The sequence below is a fragment of the Triturus cristatus genome, chromosome 2_2 (genome assembly GCF_964204655.1).
Source record: "Triturus cristatus chromosome 2_2, aTriCri1.1, whole genome shotgun sequence".
Classification (NCBI taxonomy): Eukaryota; Metazoa; Chordata; class Amphibia; order Caudata; family Salamandridae; genus Triturus; species Triturus cristatus.
Window position 1 is genome coordinate 220,314,957 of NC_140582.1, and position 25,094 is coordinate 220,340,050.

At 48.1% G+C, this 25,094-nt stretch overlaps 1 protein-coding gene across 3 annotated transcripts in view; it reads left to right on the forward strand.

Moving 5' to 3' along the window:
* SUSD1 (sushi domain containing 1) overlaps window positions 1-25,094 on the forward strand; it is a 611,958-nt gene that overhangs the window by 267,462 nt on the left and 319,402 nt on the right. For all 3 annotated transcript variants that reach the window (XM_085641265.1, XM_085641267.1, XM_085641266.1), the window contains one exon: window positions 16,263-16,442. In XM_085641265.1, the coding sequence (XP_085497391.1) occupies window positions 16,263-16,442 (180 nt within the window). The remainder of the gene's footprint in view (window positions 1-16,262; window positions 16,443-25,094) is intronic.

Consider the following 25,094-nt stretch of genomic DNA (forward strand, 5'->3'; position numbering starts at 1 on the left):
AGGCATCCTGCTACGCCTCATGATGTAGGCATCGTGTGCTGATCCTGGAAAACGAGCACAGACATGTGAAATCACCATGTTGGACAGACACACCACAAGGGCATTGATGGAGTGGTAGTGCTTGCGATTCCTGTACGCTACCTCCTGTGCCTGTGGTGGTACCAAAGCCACATGTGTCCCATCTATGGACCCAATGACATGGGGCATCCCTCCCAGGGCATAGAATCCACGCTTGACCCCAGTCAACATTTCAGGGGTTGGGAAATGGATGAACTCATCCAGGTGAATCAACATGGCCTCTAAGAAATCATGCAGCACACGGCAGAACATGCTCTGGGACATGCCACCAACATGAGCTATGGTATTTTGAAAGGTACCCGTGGCAAGAAAATGTAGGGCTGCCATTACCTTCAGCTTGGGTGTCAGTGCCGTAGGATACCTGTGCAGCGGTTGCAGGTGTGGTGCCAGTCTCGCCGTCAACTCCAAAATCAACCGTTGGGGGAAGCGGTAGCACCGGATACAGTCATTCTCCCGCATGGCAGCCAAGTCCGGAATTGGTCGTGGAAGAGGCGGCGCTCTGCAGTAATTTGGAAGTGACAAGGAAGAGTGAGTGCACCACAACAACAATTTATTTGTACTGAGCACATGTTAATCTGTCAATACACATATGCTACATACGGAGTCAGGTATGTGCCACATGCCCTGGATACGTATGGCTGCCAGGTGACACTCCTACCAAGACCCAGCTACACACGGAGATTATGAACCTCCACATGCCATGGCATGGGATTAGCTGTGTCCCAGTGTAAGTGAACAGCCAGACGCAAGACAGGAGTGACATACATCCACACATCAGCAGAAGTAGGATGTCGATTGCAGAGACTGGTAGCGGTACACTAGAGCCACAGGTCACATGACATTACACTAGGACAGCCCACACACCTTGCCATGAAGGTGTACATGTGATGACTCACCACACATTCATAGAGAGGATGCAGACATGTCCTTGTTACGCTACTCCGTGTCCCATGCATACATACGCACCTCACATCCGATACCACATGTGGCATGGTGTGCGGAACAGTGTGCCATGTCCATCTACACACAGACACATGTTGGTTGCTGCAACAGCTGCAGCTTTTGAGGGAGCTCCAACATCAAGCTAATGGAAATCCCCCACACATACATGACATAGTCACATCGTGCACCGTGGGTAGTGACATGTCAGGTGTGGTAACCCCTGTACCGGGCCTCAGGGGACACTTCCGTGTGTTGTTGTCCGTGCCATGCCAGTGACGCTCATCCCAAGTGTGCAGTACGACATGCACACATGTCAAAGGAGTCAAGGGCATGCCTGGCACACATTGCACCGTCACACATTACATGTGTACACATCTCATCTTACATCTGGTGCCTTCTCGACTCTGGAGTAATGTGCCACATCACAGCCTTTCACACCTGTGCCCCACACATGTAGTACTGCCCAGACAATGCCTTGATGTCCATCCATGGACAAGTATGTCAGCCCTATACCTTCCTGTGTGCTGCCTGTCACCACTGTGATGTGTGAAAACCACCGTACTTTCGCAAAGAGGGCCTGTGTACGTTCCCGTATCACTATGGGAGTGCTGCCGTATGTGTACCCATAGTGATGGTGAGCGTACAGGCGTGTGTACGGTCCGTACCACCATGAGTACGCATACGCAAGAAGACCCATAGTGGTACGGACCGTACACGCGTGCGTACGCCCACTATCACTATGGGTGTCCTCGCGTATGCGTACTCGTAGTGGTACGGCCCGTACACACGCCTGTACGTTCACTATCACTATGGGTGTCCTCGCGTATGCGTACTCGTAGTGGTACGGCCCGTACACATGCCTGTACGTTCACTATCACTATGGGTGTCCTCGCGTATGCGTACTCGTAGTGGTACGGCCCGTACACATGCCTGTACGTTCACTATCACTATGGGTGTTCTCGTGTATGCGTACTCGTAGTGATAGTGAGCGTACAGGCGTGTGTACGGGCCGTACCATTACGAGTACGCATACGCGAGGACACCCATAGTGATAGTGAACGTACGCACGCGTGTACGGTCCGTACCACTATGGGTGTTCTTGCGTATGCGTACTCATAGTGGTACGGCCCGTACACACGCCTGTACGCTCACTATCACTACGAGTACGCATACGCGAGAACACCCATAGTGATAGTGAGCGTACAGGCGTGTGTACGGGCCGTACCACTACGAGTACGCATTCGCGAGAACACCCATAGTGATAGTGAGCGTACAGGCGTGTGTACGAGCCGTACCACTACGAGTACGCATACGCGAGAACAACCTTAGTGATAGTGAACGTACGCACGCGTGTACGGTCCGTACCACTATGGGTGTTCTTGCGTATGCGTACTCATAGTGGTACGGCCCGTACACACGCCTGTACGGCCATTGCTATGCATTTGGGGTGCCCTAGGGCCCCGGAACGCACCGTACCTGTGTGTGAAGCTCAAAATTACATAGGGGACACATGAGGGACAAGTATTAAGGCCTACATGCATGCTGGTTGTCATGGAGTCCAAGTTTAAAGTTTGAATTTGTTCTGGAAGGTGCACAGCAGAAGTCAGTTGGAATGAATCTACTTTGTTGCAATGTGTTTGTGGGGTTGACATCATGCTGAAGAAAAAAACACAATAAGAACCCACTGACTGTGCTAGGTTTGAAGGGATTGGAGGAAACATAGGATGCAAATGTGAGTGACCAATCACTCTGTACTCCTGTGCATGAAACAGGCCAGCAAGGCAGATATAAGGCAGCCAGGTCCCATGAGGGGGCACTTGCCTGCACATCTCTGGATTCCACGACCCAGCTGCTGCTACTGATTCCCTGGAACCATGTCAAGGTCTGTGGAGAGGTCACAGCCCTTCACCCTGGAGGAGAACATGGCTTTGCTGGATGTGATCCTCCCACAGTACCCCATGCTGTATGAGCGATCAGGGTATCAGGTGAGTGCAGAGTCCACTAGCACAGACTGTGTCCCTTTTTTGTGAGTGTGACTTCTGCCATTGTGTCCAGGTGTCTCACACATGCTATGTACTGTAGGGGAGGTCCCAGGGGGACGGAATGCCTGATGTCTCCCAGCCAGAGCATGCAGTGGTGCGTGTCTGCTGTCCTCACTTGCATTGTGTTTACTGTGACAATCACTGCATGGTGCATGCCACATTCTGCCTGTCTTATCCTCCTGGGAATGTTGCCTCTACAGTCCTCATGTGATTATGTGGTCAGCCCAGTGTGACAGGTGACTGTACCCACAGATGTGTGTTAGTTCTGTGTACCTGTGCTGAGAGTGTCCACATGATGTGTTCGTACCCTGGACATCGGTGTGTGTGTAAGTCCCCTGTCATGTGGGTGGGTTCATATGTGGAGTGTAGCACCCCAGCTGCATGAGGGATGGATATACCCTGGCCATGTGATGTGAGCAGAGAGCAGTGCTGTGTGTCTGACGTGCAGAGCCAGCCCCACACCTGTGAGCCCCCCCCAGTCTAGTGGCACATGTGCAGAGTGAGGTTTGTCGCTGCATTTGGCAATGGCAGGTGAATGTCCTGTGCCTGTGTGTGTCTGTGTACTCTGCTGCGGTAGCGTCAGTGGCCTGTGGCATGTGACTGCTTAGAGGTGCTGCACATTATCCTGGTGTAGCTTGTGATGCACAGTGTGAGCCTGAATCATTGATTGTGTAGTTGCCCTCATTCCACCTGTGTCCTTTCAATGGCACTTACTGCTTTTGCCCTTCCCCAGAGGATCATGTCCCTATGACAAAGGTGCAATGCGTTGGATGCATACTATGCCTTGTTGTAAACAGCAAATGTGTTTGAATATGTGTCTCTGTGACATGTGCCAGGTGTATTGATGTAGTGTCACTTGTTCATCCTCACAGGTAGGCGCCTCTGCCAAGGAGCAGATATGGCTGACCGCCGTCAGCGCCGCGAGGAGTGCGGATGGTCGGAAGCGGCGCCTGTCCCAGGTGAGGAAACGCTGGCAGGATGTCCGGTGCTGGACGCGGAGGATCGCACGGGTCCTGCTGGGGGACTCACCTGAGAGCCATAAGAACCGCGGGCGCCGCCGACTGAGCCACATCCACAAGCGTGTGCTGCCGGTGGTCTTTCCAGACTTGGAGAGGCGCTTACAGGAGATGCAGCAGGGGGTAGGCACATGTGTGCTTGTTGTGTTTCACCAGCATTTGTAAGTGCACAGTTGCATGGATACACTGCCAGGGTTTAAAGGTGCTGTGCAGATCCAGTTACCCACTGTATAGCTGTGCTCTCCTGCCTCCCTTCCCCTCCTTGCAATGTGTTCCCTGGTCTGTGTGTAGTCACTCCTTCACAAGGTTATCTAGGCTGGCACTTTCTCCACGTGAACTATGCCTGTAGCATCATGTGTGGGGGTGGTGTATAACAGGTTTTGGGACCTTGCCTGTGCCCTGTCCAGTTCAGTACATGTGGGTTCCATGCCAGTTGGCACTGATGCAGAGTCCAGACATGGGAGTTAGTCTCACAAGTGTCATGCCTTACAGTGCGCATGTCCTATGTTGTGGCCTGTGACATGATGTGCATGAGTGTGCGATACGCATAGTGCAGGGATGGTGGCGTGTGTTGCAGTCATTCCCATTCAGGACCATGGAGCTGTGTTGCCACTACTGTCCCCTGGGTCATATTTTCCTAGGTGTCATGTGTGTCATCACAAAACGTGGACACTCTCAGTGTCTACAGCATAGGTTGTGCTCTGTGCCATTGTCCCCTGGCACCATGTATATTGACGTGAAATGTAGTACAAGTGCCCACTGTACAGCCTGACCTGATTTTCCTTGTTCATAGTCACAGTGGCCAGTGCCTGTGTGTCTTGTTACAATCATCTGATGCTGGCCATTTGTATATGATAATTTGGACAGGCGCACCTCGGGTATTTGGCGTCCAATCTTGCATTTATGCATCCCCTGTGTATTTCACCCAGACTAAGCGATGTAGGTGCCACCTGTGTCTCAACAAATTGTCTCTTGTAGGGGGTGGTTGGTGCGGGGCAAGCCTACATGTCAAAACCTGAAATCTCCTTGCTAGTTCTGGCCAGTGTGTGATGTTTGGCTGGACATACACTCAAGGTGCAGTGAGCCAGTCATGTTGGGCATGTTTTCAGTATTACCTATGCAGCATGTGCCTCAAGCTCATGGATTTGGTCCCTCCTCATCCCTATTGTCGGCAACGCTGTGTGGTGCAGATGCAGTGCTGGATTGTCCCCAGGGCCTGGCTCCTATGTCAAACACCATTTCATGTCATTTGCTATTGTGTCATGCTCTCCATGGATTTTTATTGGCATGGTGGGTCAACCAACTGTGTGTTGCATGCCCTACATCTGTACCTTGTTTTGTAGATGTTACTGATCTTTCTTTGCAGGCTATGCACTGTAACCTATGTAGATTGGACTCATGTGACATATGTATACAGGTGTGTGATTAATTGCTGTCTCTTCACCTTGCCCACAGCATCGTCGGGGGACACGGAGGGAGACATGAGCACAGACGGAGCGGAGGGACCGAGCACCAGTGCCAGCGTTGACATTGTGGCTGGCACATTGAGTGGTACAGAGGCGGAGAAGAGTGAGGCCGAGGACCTGTCCACTGGCACCACCGAATATGAAGCCGACGGGTCCGAGGATGATCTCTCCGAGTGGGCGGAGGCTGCACCACCAGCTGACAGCGGCACAACATCGCACCCCGCCCCCTCCATTGCCATCAGCCGCCTCCCACTTGCTCGTGTCCCTTCCCAACGTGCCCGGTCACCACATGTCTCCTTCCTGCCAGGCACCGCACCCCCTGCCCCTGTCTCCACTGCTGCCGCCAATGCCGAGTCTGTGGACATCCAGCGGCAGTTGCAGATTGGTCAGGCTGCGATCCTTAATGTCCTCCATGGCCACAGCCAGGTCCTCAACAACATGGAGGCATACTTGGAGGGCATTCACTCATCGCAGGCTGACCAACATAGCTTGCTGAGGTCGATAGACTTGACACTGACTGCAGCAGTGGGTCTCCTGCAGCGCTACGTCCAACCCCCTACCCCTGACCCATCCACACTTCCCACTCCCATGCTTGTCCCACGTACACCCAGATGTCAGCATGCACCCACCACGACGGACACAGGCACCACACCAGCAGGGAAGGTCACCCGCACACCTCCTGGCACGCACACACAGGATGAAGTAGGCACACCCACTGGGTCGGGGGGCAAACGTAAGACACGCAGCCAGAGTGGGAGTCCGCATTCCACCAAATCCACTCCCTCCAAATCCCCTCCCCTCAGCTCTCCTGGCCACATATCACACAAAGACTCCTTCATGGCCGCTCTGTCCCTGAGCCCCACTGTGACACCACCCCGCAAGCGGTCAAGGGAGTCCCCGGCCAGGGTGGTTGAGTCCCCCCCCCTGTCTACACCCTCCCCCAGTGGCGCTGCGACCCATCCCTCTGACCCCCCCCCTCCTTGGGGCCTGTGGTTCCTTCGGGTGCAGGGGATTCCCTGGAGGACCTTGCTAAGGTGTGCAGCGAGATCCTGGCCTCCGCCTTTGGCCCTGCCCCACCCCCTGTGGTGGAGTCCTCCATCCCTGCACCCACGACGCCTACCCTTCGCCCTCCTGTCCCTGCGGTGCCTGGTTCTTCCCCCCCACATGATGCCCTCACCCCTGTGGAAGACGACGGAATCTAACTGTGCAGGCAAGCTAGGGGACACGCATCCCACTGTGTCCCCCATCCAGCTGTGACTTCTGGACTGGCCTATGGGCTTTGTAAATATTGAACTTCCTACAAACAAGATTTTTTGGTTCATGCTGAATAAAGCAATTTATTTTTTTCCCCTTGGAACACTACTGCTTTGCTGGTATTGCTGTTGGTGGGGCTGCTACATGGTTTTGGGTTGTGTTCATGTGTTGGGTGTGTGGGAAATGTAGTAGTGTGCTGGTCATAGGGGGGACCCTGGGATCTGTGTGCCATCACACGGTGTTAGCTAGGTTTCTCTGTTCATGTAAGCAGTTGCTGCATGGTGAAATTGTCCAAAGGTGTATTCCTTCCTCTGTGTACCCTGACATCTTCCCTGCAGGGTGTTCCCAATATTTACCGCTGAGCTGTGTGTACATTAGCTGGGTGTGTGACGGACTCCTTCAACTTTGCACATGCATGCTGAGCGATGTCTCCACCTGCATCATTCGTGGCATCCTTGGTAGTCATTGTACTTGTGTGTGTGGACTATTGACATGACTTCATGTGGACATGTTTTCTTTTCTGCGCTATGCATGCGTATACTCCCAGCCTCGCACACATGTGGTACATGTACTGCAGGGTCTTTATGCACCTGACAGAAATTTGTGGGCATGGTATCTGTGGCTACTCCACCCTTTGCGTTCCATGGGCACTGCTGTGAGTGTTAGGCACACACCCCTCTTGTGACTGGGCACTGCTGGGAGGACTCTGCACACACCCCTCCTGTGTCTGGGCACTGCTTGGAGGACTCTGCACACACCCCTCCTGCGTCTGGGCACTGCTGGGAGTGATAGGCACACACCCCTCCTGTGTCTGGGCACTGCTGGGAGGACTCTGCACACATCCCTCCTGTGTCTGGGCACTGCTGGGAGGACTCTACACCCACCCCTCCTGCGTCTGGGCACTGCTGGGAGGACTCTGCACACACCCCTCCTGTCTCTGGGCACTGCTGGGAGTGATAGGCACACACCCCTCTAGTGGCTGGGCACTGCTGGGAGGACTCTGCACACACCCCTCCTGTGTCTGGGCACTGCTGGGAGGACTCTGCACACACCCCTCCTGCATCTGGGCACTGCTGGGAGTGATAGGCACACACCCCTCCTGTGTCTGGGCACTGCTGGGAGGACTCTGCACACACCCCTCCTGTGTCTGGGCACTGCTGGGAGGACTCTGCACACACCCCTCCTGTGTCTGGGCACTGCTGGGAGGACTCTACACCCACCCCTCCTGCCTCTGGGCACTGCTGGGAGGACTCTGCACACACCCCTCCTGTCTCTGGGCACTGCTGGGAGTGATAGGCACACACCCCTCTTGGGACTGGGCACTGCTGGGAGGACTCTGCACACACCCCTCTTATGACTGGGCACTGCTGGGAGGACTCTGCACACACCCCTCCTGCGTCTGGGCACTGATGGGAGTGATAGGCACACACCCCTCCTGTGTCTGGCCACTGCTGGGAGGACTCTGCACACACCCCTCCTATTTAACAATATGTACGCTTAGAACATACACGTGTGTGGGTTCGCTCCATGGGGGTACGGGTCGTACTTACACTGTTGGGGTGGGAGTACGCTCCATACGTACGCAGGTGGGGTACGGGTCGTACTTACACTGTTGGGGTGGGGGTACGGTACGTACATACACGGTTGGGGTGGGGGTACGCTCCATGCATACGTGGGATGGGGGTACGGGTCGTACATACACGGTTGGGGTGGGGGTACGGTACGTACATACACGGTTGGGGTGGGGGTATGCTCCATGCATACGCGGGTGGGGGTACGGGTCGTACTTACACTGTTGGGGTGGGGGGTACGCTCCATACGTACGCGGGTGAGGGTACGGGTCGTACATACACGGTTGGGGTGGGGGTACGCTCCATACATACGCGGGTGAGGGTACGGGCCGGACATGCACGGTTGGGGTGGGGGTACAGGCCGTACATACACGGTTGGGGTGGGGGTACGCTCCATGCATACGCGGGTGGGGGTACGGGTCGTACTTACACTGTTGGGGTGGGGGGTACGCTCCATACGTACGCGGGTGAGGGTACGGGTCGTACTTACACTGTTGGGGTGGGGGTACACTCCATACGTCCGCGGGTGAGGGTACGGGTCGTACTTACACTGTTGTGGTGGGAGTACGCTCCATACGTACGCGGGTGAGGGTACGGGTCGTACATACTCGGTTGGGGTGGGGGTACGTGTCGTACATACACGGTTGGGGTGGGGGTACGCTCCATGCATACGCTGGTGAGGGTACGGGTCGTACTTACACTGTTAGGGTGGGGGGTACGCTCCATACGTACGCGGGTGGGGTACGGTTCGTACTTACACTGTTGGGGTGGGGGGTACGCTCCATACATCCGCGGGTGAGGGTACGGGTCGTACTTACACTGTTGGGGTGGGAGTACGCTCCATACGTATGCGGGTGGGGTACGGGTCGTACTTACACTGTTGGGGTGGGGGTACGGTACGTACATACACGGTTGGGGTGGGGGTACGCTCCATGCATAAGGGGGGTGGGTACGGGTCGTACATACACGGTTGGGGTGGGGGTATGCTCCATGCATATGCGGGTGGGGGTACGGGTCGTACTTACACTGTTGGGGTGGGGGGTACGCTCCATACATACGCGGGTGAGGGTACGGGTCGTACATACACGGTTGGGGTGGGGGGTACGCTCCATGCATACGCGGGTGGGGGTACGGTCCGTACATATCCATACCCACGCTGTGGAATGCTTGTGCGGGCCGTCCCCAGGCCTTTGCCACGTGGGTACAGCCGTCCCACCATTGTTGGGGTGACATAGGTGTGGGCGTGGTACGACTCGTACCCACGCTCTTAAGGCGTGGGTACGGGACGTACCTGTATTGTTGTGTTCCCGGTTCGCGTCGTCAGGCACTTCCGTTGTGGCAGACGCTGGCTTTGCTGGACACGCCCCCACCCCCTCGTAGTGACCAGGGCCTGGGGGTCAGGTATGTCCAGGGCATGTGTGCTGTGTGACTTTGGTGGGGGTTTTGTGGCCTGCCCCAGGTCCTGCCCCCCCCTTTCCCCCCTCCCTTTGTTGTTCTGACCTTCTGCGGCGTCTGCGTCCGAACCTGTAGAGGAGGTCGACTGCTATGAGGGCCGGGATGACACGTAGGTTCGGGTCCATGTCTGTCCGTCGCGTACAGGTACTCCTTGTTCGCGTCGTACTGATTTCCCGGCAGTTTTTGGCAGCCGGAAAATATTGTCGGTGCGGGATGACGTCGGTGCGAATCGTAATTCCTGGTTCGTGAATGGCAGGCTGCGTGCGTCCCTACGTCACGTCGGCGCTTTCCCGGATCGCATTTGTATGTTTATTTTCGTCGGTCGGGGTTTTGTACGATTCGTACGGAAATTGAGTTTCCGTGCGATTCGTAATTCCATGTTTGTATATTGTTACGACCGGGTACGCGTCGGACGGAGAATATGCTCCGTCCGACGGTTCGTACCCGGTTTTTACCGGATCGTAATCGGCACCTAAATGTGCAGTTTTGACTTGCACATGTTCCTTTGAAAGGGGACGTCTGATGAATGATGTCATAACTTGTCTCAAAGATCAAGAAGACTTCATCAAATAAAGGCACATTCTAGAACTCTTATTCTTGGTGATGTTTAGTGATGCAGAACTGGGTACAGAGAACTGTACATTTATTTGCACTGAATAGCCCTACTAGGAATCTTGAGACCAGATGTACAACCCTCAGTGTTTCCAACTCACAGTTTGCATTTTATTACGTTTCACAAATTGTGAGTCGCAAACACTGATGTGCAACAGTGTCTGAGACACTGTTTGTGATTCTCAAATGGATTGTAAAGGGCCTGCCTCATGAATATTCATGAGGCAGGTCACCTTTTGCGACTCATTGGAAATGGCCGGCACTCACAGGGACAGTGGCCTGCTGGGGATCAGCAGACCACCATGTCTGTGACTGCTTTTTAAATAAAGCAGTTTACAAAAAAAATACAGCCAGTTTTTCTTAAAGGAAAACAGAATGCATTTCAAAAATAAAAATGAAATGTTTCAGTTTCATTTTTTAACAGCAGGCAGTTGTCCATGGGACAGTTACAGGTATATTTTTTTCAATTGTGGTGCAAATATTGTAAAGGCCCAACAAATCTTAATAATTAAATTAAGACAGTTTCATTCTCATGCACCCCAAACCCATTCTGTCCTGACAGCATATTTCATTTCCCTACTTTGTATCACCAAGTAATATTAATTTTGGACACAGAATTATATGGAATAGTAAACAATGAACAATCCCATGGAAGATGAGAGTTTCTTCTCTAAAGAGATTATGGTTCACTTTACAAATCTGAATATATATTCTGCACCATGGACTTCAATTCAGAAGAATGCTAGATCTTGCGGAAGTGACGTCACACACCCTTTCATCTACAACAAAACCTTATTCCACACTTAACCTTACACAGCCCCGAACTCGCTACTGGAGGGCTAGGCTATGGGCAAATAGGGCAAACTACAGAAGGTAAACAGTGATACTTTTGTGGGCCAGCAAGCCATTGAGATATCTCAGTAGCTACCATAATGCGTTTAATTCGAATTGCTTGTCTCCTGACAAAACGTTTATGCACACAAACAGCAATAAGATACCACCATTCGTGACACAGGTTTCACTCAATCATCTCAATTAACATCATTTCGACCCTTGAACATAAAAGGCAGGAAGTTAGTAAGGAAGGAACAGCTGGAAAAACAAATCTTAAGGCACCTTCCTGAGTTACAGCTTCCACCATTCACAGCTGTGAAAGGCTCAGGAAGGTGTCTCATGGCTCACATTCCCATCTGACTAAGAGTCCCTTTATCTCACCAGCCCCTCTTCCTGTCATTGTGCATATCCTTGCCTACTCTCAATTAATGGTACTGCCCACAATTTGTGATGTGTACAAAGTAAAAGAAGTGAGAAACTTTGTCAGCCATATCGAAAATATAGCCTGAAACAAACAGTGCTTTCCGTGGAGGTAGAGTTTTACTGCCCTGTTGAACATTTCCCAACGGGCAATAAGTGATGGGGCAGTTTAAAGTGCTATATGGGCTGTAATGATCCAATCCTGAAAGCGCTTGGCCAATATGTTTGAAGAATCGTACTGTGATTTGTGCTATATGGACACTTTTTCCAAAGAAATATCCGCAGGGGACACACTCCCTCACACCCCCAACCCACTGGATAGGGTCTGGTTCATTTGTTACGCTCAGTCACGTGGTGCAATGTGGACTCATTTGTGCCCAGGGTCATTAACATTTTGCGTCTGGGTTGCGTCACTTTTTTTGACACAGCCCAATGCAAAATGTATTCTGGGATTTACTAAGTCATGCAAAGCTTGATTTGCATGGCTTGTCGGGCCTTCGTAAAAAAAAAAAAGTACAGTACTGCAAGGGCAGTGCACGGTCCTGCCTTGTGTTAAATTTGCCAGTGAGGCATTCCATGGGTGGAGTATGGTGGTTTCCACGCATCCACCATTAGATTTTGATAAAAACACAATTTACTTAACTCAGTTAACCTGGGCTGGCACCCAAATAGTGCAACTGCCTGAGGCTGGCATAACAAGGAGAAATATGTAACGAGGAGAAATATCTTTATTTCTCCTCATTTCTTCCTCTTTTTATGTGTGCTGCATTATGCAACACAAATACAAAGAGGAATAAGCCTCAAAGGATAGTTTTTGTGCAGGAAGGTATATATCCCTTTCCGCACAACAAAACTTCTGCCAACAACGCAGGCGCCCTTGCACTATGGCGCAACAGTGCCTGCTTTGGTGATAGGCAGTCACATCTACAAGTGTGCCAGCACAGGGAGAGAGCTGAACAATGCCATATCTTTGTAAATAGGGCACAGTTCAGCTCTCTCCCCTTCATGCAATGCAGCGCAGCAACTTGCCTTGCTGCGTTGCATGAAGGATTAGTAAATCTGTCCCTCAGTGCTTAATTTGTGCCAGTGGTTGCAGGTGGGTGGCACCAGCTCTCATTTTTGGGGACCACGAATTAGTTTTCATTATTAGTCTTTGGCCAAGAGTAAGAGGAGCTAGATAAAGGAGAAGGTAGGAGGAAGGGAAAGATAGGAAAACCGTGACAAAGAGAGAAAAAGAACCAGGAAGAGTTCAACAAAGAGGCAGGAAGTGTGGGCGATGGAAGAAAGAGGGGTAAGGTAGAATCAAGACTAGGTTGCGGTGGTGTTCGGCAACCCCAGCATTTGGCAGGACCGGAGGTCGGCTCCTAAAAAAACCCATTGATACCCTCCCCTCATTTATTTATTTTGACATATTAATCATGAGCTCATTACAACATTTTTATCAGAGATGATATTGGTTCCCACTTCAACTTTGCATGCAGAAGGAAGGTGTGCAAGAGTTTAATGCTTGTGAGAACGTGAGAGTTTAAAAACCTTTCAGGAATATATGGCCATCTTCTTCAGAATGTTCAAATGTTCTACCATCAAACTTTTTGCAGACAGGAGTTTTACATGAGGAAGAATGAGTTGGTGTGTTTGTTGAGCCACCCACACTCATTGTTATGAGAATGGTGGGTACATCTTCACGTCCATAACCTGTGGCTGTTCATAAACATTCCAATGCATCTTCCCACTCATAGGCCCTGAATCACAAAGGTAAACTTACACTTTTGTGTACGTTTACGCTTTTTATTTTGGCATCACAAACTACGAGGTATTAGTACGTTTTTTATTTTTAAAATATTTTTTATTGGGTTTTTGCACAAGTAATAGGTTCATTATTTAGTTCTCATCAAATTTTATGATTACATAATCGTTCTGCACATATTTATGAACCAGGGTAACTCACAGTACAACATTCTATTCCTCCTATCAGGGTTAGCTTAATACAACTATGATTACTCATATCAAACTTCCCCAATTCTTTAACTTAATATTTTCCCTTTCCCCCGCCCTCCCACCCAGCTCAGCTCCGTAGACCTCTCATCCCAATACTGCTCGTGTCTTGTTTAAATCTGCATAGTGTCACCAGTGTTCTTACCTTATTTTGTTGACTAGTTTCCTCCCAACTCTATTTATTATTATTGTTATGGGGAATTCTCGGTAGATGTTGATGTTGTTGCTTGCATACTCTTAATGTCTGCCAGCATTAACGTCCATGCACTTAGGTCATCGTCCAGCTTTTCGTCGTGTCTGACCTTTTTCATAATTACTGCTTCTGCTGTCGCCCACTCGCACACGTCTCCTAGCCACATTTGTATGCATGGGGGATTGGGGCTTCTCCAAGATATCGCAATTCGTCTTTTTGCCAGTATAAGCCCCAACATTACTAATCTCCTGCTTAACTTTTTGTTTTTGGGCACCGGTAGTAGTCCCAGCAATACTATTTTAATTTCTTTAGCAATAGTCCATCCTGTGGCCTTTTCCAGCTTATCTATGACTTCAGTCCAATAGGAGGCTATAAGCGGACAGTGCCACACCAGAGGTATTAGTAAGTTTATGGCCGAGGAGACTCCACAGTCAGGGTGGGGAACCCTGCACATTAAAAGATAGGACAGGCCTGTCTTTTTATGCGCGGAGTTCTCTGCCCCAACTGCGTGGTCTTCAATACATAGCGGGCTCGATTCACAAAGGGCCTTCGCACTCATGTTGGGACCTCCGCACTGCAATTACCAATTGCGTGGCCTCCGCCATAAGTGTGGAGGCCCTCTGTGAATTAGGCTCAGGGTCTCTGAGTCGTCTTGTGAATCACAAAATCATAGTAAGTCTAGGATTCATAGATTCAGCCTTAGGGCATTTTCTGCTTAGGAAAATGGTGACACAGGAAATATTTAGGTTTTATTTGAAGCCCAGGGGCTCTACTGCACAAAATGCCCTGGGGTGCAACAGGCGTTTATGCCTGCTTCTTGCACCCCATGGCACCTTGGTATTATAGAAGTGGCCGCAAATGCTTGTTTAACCCCTTTTGTAATATAGATCTCTCTAGTGTACATTTTGCACTGGCAGGATTGGAGGATGTGTTCCCTCATTCACATTGAATGTGGCTGTGTGAAAATGAGGTACCCTATGTCATTCCACCCATGCCAAATTACAGACACAGGTGCATTTGCAAAGAGCCGATCAAAATGCACACTGATTGTGTGCCAGATAGAGGTGACACACAGCCACTGCACCCCAAGGGGTACTGCATGGGTGAGGCTTGCAGGTTTCCAAGGGAGCCCCCAGGCACTGTCCTGTAGGTGCCTGTGGTAATGCGGTAATGCTTTGCCCCACTTGTGGTAGATTCCTGTGCTCCTCCAGAGAGAGGCCAGTTCAGCTCAAGGGTGACATGGACTTACGGTTTCAATCTGTGGTTTTCTATTGCAATAATGGGCTATGTGACTGTGCAAACTTAGAGTTTTTGCTTGCACTGAGTAAAGTGCATTTTTGTGTGCGTTTGGACTCATTGCCACGGTCTGTGCTAGTGCACCTAGTTAAGGGATCACTGCAGCACAAATAGGGACAGAGCATCTGATATGTAACCCGGGCTCAGGTGGTCTCCCCTGGCACAACATTTGCAACACATATTTGCTGTACAAAGTTGATTAGGAAGCTCCTTCAACCTTGAGCATGTAGGATAAATGATGATCACTTCAAGGGCAGACACTAATCAGGTATAGGTAGTAGTTAGGGTTGGGTGAATATTCTTTCAACACTGGCCTGAACCCCAAATGTTGGCTTCTTTTGTTCCTCAAGTAAGTTAACAAACATTTAGCTACATTTTCGTGATTGTTGGCCCACTTCATCAAGTCCATAGCCAATGCACCTCAACACCTTCAGTGACCATTTGTGTGCAAGATTGACCCTGCATTTGTACACTACTTTCGCCTATAGATAAGAAAGGTGGTAAAATCTGAAGACAGGAGAAGTAAGTTAATGAGAGCAGGGAAGCTTTGTATGGTGTGCCGATTGGTCAAGTCCTGCAAGGGAAAGCCAGCCTGCGTTGCTGACATCATAAATATTGGCCAAATTGCCACACAATTTTGGTTTGGCTGACACTCTCGATGGGTAATGTCTGCACTACATTTATGTGTGCATCCAAATGCTCATATTGAAATATTTGCCCACTCTTAGTGGTAGCACCACTGCACTTGTGTCGCCAAAGATCTGCATTATAACCTTCTCAATTCAACAAAACTTTATATACCCCAGGTTTGGGTGGCATCTTGATGTCTGTCTCCATTTCTTAAAGCTAATAATTGTTTTAGTTACACAAGTAATCAGATTTAATGTAGCTGTATGTTATGATTGTTCATTTAGTCTCTCAATCCGCACACCTGGTGACAGTTTGACTTTTTCTATGTCACTCTGCTGGTCAGCAGCCTTCATTCTACCTGGTCCTTGTAATCAGAACTGTAGCAGCATCTGAGCCGCGGATAGAACAACCACAACTGTGCTGAATGTTTACTAAAAACATCTGCTTTCCCTTTCCAGAGATAGACTGTGGAGCACCTCCAGTGATCCCTCACACCAAGATGATCTGGAATAAAACCACAAACCTCGGGAGTGTGGTGCACTACAAATGTCTTGATGGGTTCTACAGTGTTGGAAACAGCAGTCGCACCAGGTGCACAGCCGACAGAAGCTGGGAAAACATCATGTTGAGCTGCCAAGGTATTGCTTTGAATTATAATAGTATTACATAGTACTTTACTCCCCTGATGAGGTGTAGAATGAAGCGCATTTGCAGACAGTTATTATGCTGTAACCATAATCTGGTAGCAAAACATTGGAAAATTACTTACTCCCCAGTTGGAGTGGTAACCCATTCGTATTGTGAATGTTAAAAAAATTGTTGGGGAGTAGCCAGCGGTCTGAGAGACAACTGCCTACAGTTAAACAAACTTTTGGGAAAATGCAAATGTTTTATTTTTAAATGCAGCCCTGTTTCCTCTAAAAAACATAGACCATTAAAATAAAAGTTTACTTTATTTTAATGCAATTACAGACATGGTGGTCTGCTGACCCCAACAGGTCATCATTCCTGTAATTGTGATCAAGGGGAGTGAGTGGCAGATTGTGACCTGCCTAATAAATATTAATTACGCATGGTGATCAGTGACTCCCTACAATTCCTTATTTTATGAACCAACCTATTAGTACATAGGTCGGTTCACAAAATCAGATACCATTCCTAAAAAGTGAGTACACAATTGCGTCCACTTTTGATGAATGAAATCCTCATACATCAAGCCCTAAGGTTCCACCAAATAAACAAAGACCTTAATTATTCGTGAGAATGGGGATCTGGCTCAAAAGCTGCAGGAAATTCCAGCTAACATAGTCCCTGTTGCCGGTCTGTAACATGTGGGACAATCCACACTTTTCACCGGAGGGGGTGCTGTTACATTTTGTAACTGGAAAAAACAGAAAACATTCTGATGTATGAATCATAAAGGGACCACACCTCTAAGAACTTGCAAAGTTGAATCTCTCCTTTGGTATGGAGGTTTGCCAAGATATTATATATTTTATAAACACGCCCAGGCAAAGAAAACATCATCGAAAACAGTGACCCTAAGGAAGGATGGAGTAAGGGCTTTAAACGTGATATGAAATTACATACTAAAAATTGCTATGGGAAAGAGATATTGCATCATCCTTGTGTGATGCAGAAGTAATCAGCTTATAAAATACACTCCTGTGGCTGAAGGTAGCATTCCTAGAATTTCATGACAATTGCATGGGGCACTATGGGGCTTCAAACATACTGGGGGAAATTTACGTCAAAATGTCAGTGTTACACCAAAATTGTTAACGCCGAGATCGGTTATTTTTAAAACGCAGGATTGTGCTATATTTACAAAAATACAGCGCACTCCTGTGGCTCCACTAGCGCTGGCGCTAATAAAGTTGCCTAGTGCCAGTGCAGGCACATTTGTGCCATGTTGCAAGGGTGCATGCGCTGCAGGAGTAATTGTTTATGTGCAGAAAGGGACACCTTCCTGCACATAAACAATCTTAAAAGGCGATTTGCTCTTCCAATGTGTGCTGCAGAATGCAGCACACATGAAAAGAGCAAACAAAGAGAAGAATTAATAATTTATTTTCATATTGCCTGTCTAAGATCAGCTTTTCCCTGGTCTTGGTTTTTGGCGCTGCCCCAGCCTTGTAAATATGGGGCAGCGTCAAAAAGTAAATGGGTGTTTCAGCGCAACGCCCACTGCAACACCTATTGCATGCCCCTTTCAATGTAAGTGAAGCATGAAAAGGGGCCTTATTTACAAGGTGGCGTTAAGCTACATTAAGTGGCTTGGCATTGCCTTGTAAATAAGAAGGGGATATTGCCCAGTACGTCACTAAAAGTAACATTCTGGTGGCGATATCCCCTTATAAATATGCCCCACTGCTTCATCTATTGTGGGAGTACAGTTTCATACCATTTTAGAAGAAAGTTTTTTCCCACAATAATAGAATAACAGGAATCACATTACTGCAATCCTTAACTAAAACCATTCAGGGAAAAGTCAATGAGAAACGGGGTAGCAGGCTTCTGTATCCAATAATAAATTGATTACTCTGTTCTCTATGGGGGCAAATATGAACATCATGAAAAATAGTATTGCAGTGTTGAGGGACTACCAGGAGAGTAAATTGTGTGTTTCCGCAGCTTTAGAAAAACTCATTGGGATATTTAGCAATGGATACTATAAATGCACGAATAGCTAGGCAAATTCATCCATTTTGTCAGTAGAAAAAGGCATGGCCAGTTGTATCGAAGTGCCTCTAATAATTTCCTTGATTCTAGCACTTTAACAAAAAAAGTTGAAAAAAGTAATTTGAATATTTGCTTGTGAAGCTACAGATTATATATGATGTTATGCTTCAGTTGCATGCCTGAATATGAGAGGATTCATATCCTCAAAATTTCAAAAAAGGATTGGATGGTCACAGGGGAGAGTGATTGTTACTTTCACTTTAAAAATGTAAGGTGTGGAAATTCGCAGTGACCCAATGTTTTTGTTACAAGTACTTCTGTTAATTCAATGAAAATCTTGAGAATAAAATCATGAAATTGATATTGAAAAAACAAAGTTAATCATTAGAGGCACTTCAGTCATGATTGTGATGTTGGTGTTTTACCTGTACAACATAAGACATGTCATAAAATGCCCTAGTGCCTATTTCATATGTTATACTTGAGTCCGATGTCTACTCAAAATGTAGGTATTTCCTTTTTGCCGGCGGCTTAAGATCTAACAAAGTGTTTCGGTTGTGCCTATTTTCAGCTTTGGTGTGGCCGTTAGCGACCTTGGCTTCCCATAAGTCATCAATATGTGTTGTTTATCTAAATGATAGGTTTTGTTTGTCTTTAACAACACTTTGGTATTGCAATAACTATACTAAATGTACTTGGGGAAAAGTATGGTTATGGACTCACAGCAAATGAGTTGTGAGAGACATATGTCTACAAATTGCGTTTAATGTCACTTTAGAAAAATGACTTTGTGTCTAAAGCCAATATAGTCATAGGGAGTGAAGATAAGCATATGTGAAGTTTGCCTTGCTTTTAGAAAAATATGTCATCACAATGCCTTGGACTTTAAATTATCAATATGAAACACATGTCACCACACAAGACACTATAGAGTTCCTTTCAAAACCACCGCAGAAGAGCACACAGTGGAGCGGGTATACCTAGGAACATGTCATCGCTGAAGTTGTAGAGTGTACCACGCTCATGCGCATATTCTTTTAGAAAGAATGAATTTTGCACAGTTCGCTAGAACTTACAGTAAATACCTCATGCATTCTGAATATGATTTTGCACTAGACATGTTTTGGTTCATGCGCAGGAAAGCTAAAAAAGTGTTGATTGTTCAATAATCCCCATGTCAAGGAACCACATGGCTATAAAACATCACTGGCGACATCAAAATGAAACACATGTTGCTAATGGCCTATTCTAGCTAATGTGTGGCAGACAGAAGAGCCACACAGTGCCCCCAACCAAGCAACATCAGGATCAAGCCCTGAGCCTCAGCTAAGGTATCAAGATACTAGACACTTTGTAAGGAGTGACGCCTGGGGACTGGGCTGGGTGTTTAAACAAACGAACCGTGTTTTAATATTGCGATTTTGCACGTTATTTTTAAAATTGTACTGCTGTCTTGCGCATGAAATAATGTATTAGTGTTGAGCACTTTTAGCTCCACGTTTGAATCTTGCTGATTTTAAATTGTAAAAAAACGATTAAAAACGACTGTGCTGTTTCTGTGGCGAAACGATTGCTGGGTGCTGGGGCATTAGGTTTAGTCCTCCCCCTACCTGGGCGACCTTGCTTGGCTGAGCTGGCGCCGCGTTTTAGGAGGTTTGCACTCTAGTGTTTCTGTCTGTGGCGGCTATAGTACGTCGCACTGGAGAGACCGCGCAGCGGACGCGCGCAGCGGGCTCGCCGGCGGCGCGCCAAAGGCAAGCCCGTTTGCGCACGTCCGCGCCTCGGTCGCACCTTGCGCCAGAGATTATGCCGCCCCAGTTTCTATAGTTTGGAAGGATATGGACACTGCACGCCACTGCTACACTTTAGAACAGCTGTACGAGTTAGGTAAGTGTAGCATTGCTCGGGGGGTGCCGGGGCTAAGGCCTCCGACGAGGACTGGTGCTTCTCCACCACATGAGGAAGCTTTGAACTGTGACCTCCTCAATGTTAGGTCACTCTCTAAACATGCAACTGAAATTCAATTGCTAATTGAGGAGCACAGTTTAGATGCCTTGTTCATGACTGAAACTTGGCTAGAGCCAGGACTGGATCTTGAATTGGGGTCAGTGTGCCCCTCAGGATTTAAAGCCTTTCATAAGCCGAGATCCAGTGGTAGGGGGGGTGGAACCGGGATCATATATAAAGATACGTGGGATTTCTCACCACTGGATATAGATGAGATTATGCATATGGAAACTTTGGGCTTTTCGTTAAAGGACAGGTCCGGCCATTTGCTGACTGGTATAGTCTGTTATCGACCCCCAGGGGCCATAAGTGACCAGTCACAACAGCAATTACTTGATGTGATCAGTAATCTGGCACTTACTCACCACAGACTGTTAATATTGGGAGATTTTAACCTCTGGCCCAATGTAAAGTTGACAACAGCCAACAACAATATTATTCAATCATGTGCCAATTTAAATTTGCCGCAACTGGTGTTAGAGGCTACTCATACTGCAGGCCATGTGCTTGACCTGATATTTGCTGGGGATAACGTGGTGGCCATGGATAGTATTTTACCAGTGGATTGGTCCGACCATCATTTGGTCAAATTCCGAATGCTACCGGTCCTAAGAAGTAGTCCCTTTGCCCGGGAGGAAAGGTGTGTCCTGGGTAGGGACTGGAAGGCCTTAATGAGGAAAGCCAAATCAGCGCCACTTTTTGGTTTGGTCCCCCCCTTTGACCTGGGGAAGTCGGTTGATGAGAACTATGGGGCGCTGTGCAGGCATCTGGTGGACACTATTAATCTGCTTGCTCCCCTGAAACGGGTTAGGAAACGGGGGTCCCCCTCTGCCCCATGGTTTTCGGAGGAATTAAGGAGTTTTAAGATCCAGTGCAAACACGCAGAGAGGAAGTGGCGCAGTCACTACTCGGACAATGATAAAATTATTTGGAGGGATCTTTTAGCCAGATACAAAAAAGCTATAGTGACCACTAAGGCAACGTATTTTGCAGACCTTATTCTAAAGGCACCTAACAGTGTGAAATGTGTTTTTAACATTTTGAGAGACATTACCAACCCAGAGTGTATCTGTAACAAGATTACTCCCTCACAGGAGTTATGTGAAGGGCTGGCAGCCTTCTTCCACGATAAAATCAAAAGAATTATTGAGGGTCTGCAACCTGACCCCTTAAGCACTAGGGTTTGGGTGGAACCAGCGATAGTTAACCCACCTGGTTGGACAGACCTTGGGGAAAAACTGTCTATGGCAGGGCCTTTTCTTGATCACTGGGCCTGCCCCACTGAGGAGGAGTTCATCAGGTTGGCCAAGAAAGTGTGTTCTGGTTCTCCGCTGGATCCTATCCCTCAGAAATTTTGGAAGGAACTGGGATTTGAGACTTTTCTGCATCTCTACCAGATTGCTATTCAATCACTCAGTAGTGGAGTGGTTCCGTCCTGCTGGAAGGATGCGCTGGTCTCCCCCTTCTGAAGAAACCTTCTTTGGACCCCTCTTGCTATGGGAATTATAGACCCATCTCCCTGTTGCCTTTCCCGGTTAAGATAGTGGAGCGCCTGGTCAGTCAGGAGCTCTCTGGTTTCCTGGAGGGCAACAACAAACTGGAGGAAAATCAGTTTGGCTTCCGCCCCGGGCACGGGACGGAGAACGCATTGGTTACCGTTTTAGACGATCTTCGGATGCGTGCGGATAAGGGTAATTCTGCAACTTTGATATTGCTAGACCTATCCGCCGCCTTCGATATGGTTAATCATGATATTCTCTTGCAAAGGCTTGAGGAGGTGGGAGTTACAAATCTGGCTTTGAAGTGGCTTCGTTCCTATCTGTCGGACAGACGGCAGGCAGTATTTCTGCCTCCGTATCAATCAGTCTTTCTGCCTACCAAACATGGTGTCCCTCAGGGATCCTCAATCAGCCCGGTCCTGTTCAATGTATATATGCGACCACTGGTTGAAATTATTAAAACTAATAACAGCAGGGCGGTCAACTATGCTGATGACACGCAACTGATTGTTTCCCTGGAGGGGGATCATGCGGACTCCTTAACTATTTTTCACAAATGTATGACAGAAATGGTGTCTTGGCTGAAAAATAATGCTTTGCAATTTAATAGTGCTAAAACTGATATTCTGCACTGTGCAGTGGGCAAAGTGCCGCAGGCTCTGCCTTCTAATTTTTGGTCTCTTCCCCTGGACACACCTCTGGTCCCTGTGAAGACTGTGCGTAACTTGGGGGTCAGCTTCAATGAGAAGCTGAGTCTGGAGTCACATGTTAATAAAGTGGCCTCGAACTGCCATATGATCATCAGAGGCCTACGCAAGGTTTTACCACTTCTTCCCTCTAAAGTCAGAGGCACAGTGGTCCGATGCACTATTCTTACTCGTCTGGACTACTGTTGCTTAAGTCCTCTGGCTACTTGATTCTGCGACTCCATCGTATCCAGGCAGCAGCTGCAAAGCTTGCCTTAATGAGACCGCGCAACGCATCAACCACTAAGGCATTAACGGAATTACATTGGCTCCCCGTGCAACAAAGAATCTTGTTTAAGCCTTTGTGCGCAGTCTTTAAAGCTCTTCATGGGCTTGGACCTGGACTGCTGCAACGTCGATTTAGCTGGTATGTCCCCACGAGCAGCCTGCGCTCCGCGGCAGCCAGGCTAGTTAGGATCCCAAAGATAAAGAGATCTACTATGGGGGGACGAGCTTTCAGCGTTGCAGCCGCCCGTCTGTGGAATAGTCTCCCTTTAGAGTTAAGACAGGTTCAGGAGTTGCCACTGTTTCGTAAGCATATTAAGACCTGGCTCTTTCCCAGAGCATAATTTCATGGGTTTTTGTCCACTGATAGCTGTTGGTAAGTTTCTTCACTCTGTCTTCAGCGCCAGGATGCCCGTAGGGTTACAGTGCGCTCTATAAATGAAAATACATACATACATAGCACGGATGTAAGCATTCCCTTATTGGGTCAAGCAAGGCCTCTTCAAGGGTGGGAAAGCATATAGTGTTGCATTGTAAAGCTATAACGAATTAGTTAGGTATCCTCAAAGCAACATGGGATTTATGCCTTTCCAATGTGATGGCAAGTTTCAGTTGCCTTCAATTGACTTAGAGGCTAGATGACTAGTGCCTGGTTGAAGGGAGGGGAAGGAGCCAGTGCCTGCTGACAAAGAACATGTCTACAGATCTTCTTGCAGGGCTGATGAAGTATCGCACAAAAGGCAGAAGAAACGGTGGTGCAAGAAATCAATAATAACACTGGAGGGGGACCAGGCATAAGTAGACGCCTTGGTGCCCTAGCCTAAGCGGCGGTGTGCTGAACACTGGCTACAGGTAGCAAGGTGTTGATGCATGCAGACTGATAATATGCCTTAAACTCTGCTTGCCCTTCTAAGGGCCAGGGTAGTGAAGTTTCCTCCTACAAATTCTCATAATCAGCTATATTTAATGGACGACTTGACATGAAGTATGGATCGCCAGACCTTAAAAAGAAAAGGTTTCCAGCAATTTTATGTAAGTGTTCCATGATAGCAAATCTGATTGATTTACTGTGACTAATTATCGCAGATACCTGTGCTGAAGTCACTTTGACAGATCCAGTGGAGTAACAAAGGCCCAAGCAGTCTCTGCGGTGCGGTGGGGCCCAAGCTCCAGGGCGCCCCCTCAGCACAGTACCCTGGTATGACAGCTCCTGACTGAGTCCAGAGGGGTGCTCGTTGTAGATTGCAGGGGCACTCCCTCAAGTTTCATTACGCTAGTGGACAGATTATATGTGATTTCATGACCTCCATTTTAATTTTGTTGACATAAGCGAGGGAAGAGAGCTACCAGGTCTATTTTCCAAATCTACCCATTATAGGTAAGGCCTTAGGAACGAAATACATGTTCAACAGGAGTTCCTTGTAGCGTATCTTAAATTGATGACTTTGCTCTGCAGTTTGATAACCTGGGCTTGTCATACATATATAAAATGTAGGTAACTACCAGGTATATTTGTGATCCACATTTTTCTTTATGTTAAAGAGCCAACTGGATGTTGACAGATGTGTCTAACCTGGGTGGCTGACAAATAGTTTGTAATCTGCTAGTTAACACTGTATCTTGTCTGATTAAGGTTAGAAATGCAGAGAATCCAAATTAATCTAGAGACTGTTTCTTTGAAATGTAAAATATAGGTGCAACTGAAATGACATGAAGATGTAACCAGACCTTTAATTATTTTTTCTAAGGTGCCTAAGAGCAAACTGTTGTATGGCTTCAATTAAGGGTTGGACTAACTGCTCGCTTGTAAAGTAAGCTATGCCAAAACTGTAAATGTTAATGTATTCAATCACCCGTTCGGAATTGTAGTTGTAATTGCATTTATAAAGCATTTAGTATCTCTGATGAGGTGTTGATGTGCTTTACGCCGGGCAGCATGCTGCTCCGGAACCCAGGATTAGTGGTCAGTCCAGTGTTGTTGGTTACTGTTTGTTATTGGGATTAGTCTTGTGAGCTCAAGCAAACCATTGCACGCAGTCATTACAGTTTCTTTGTGGTGGACTGAATTAACCATGGTTAGCTGTGATCATTAGTGGGAGTGTGTGAGCTCCTGCACATGGCTTGTGGGATT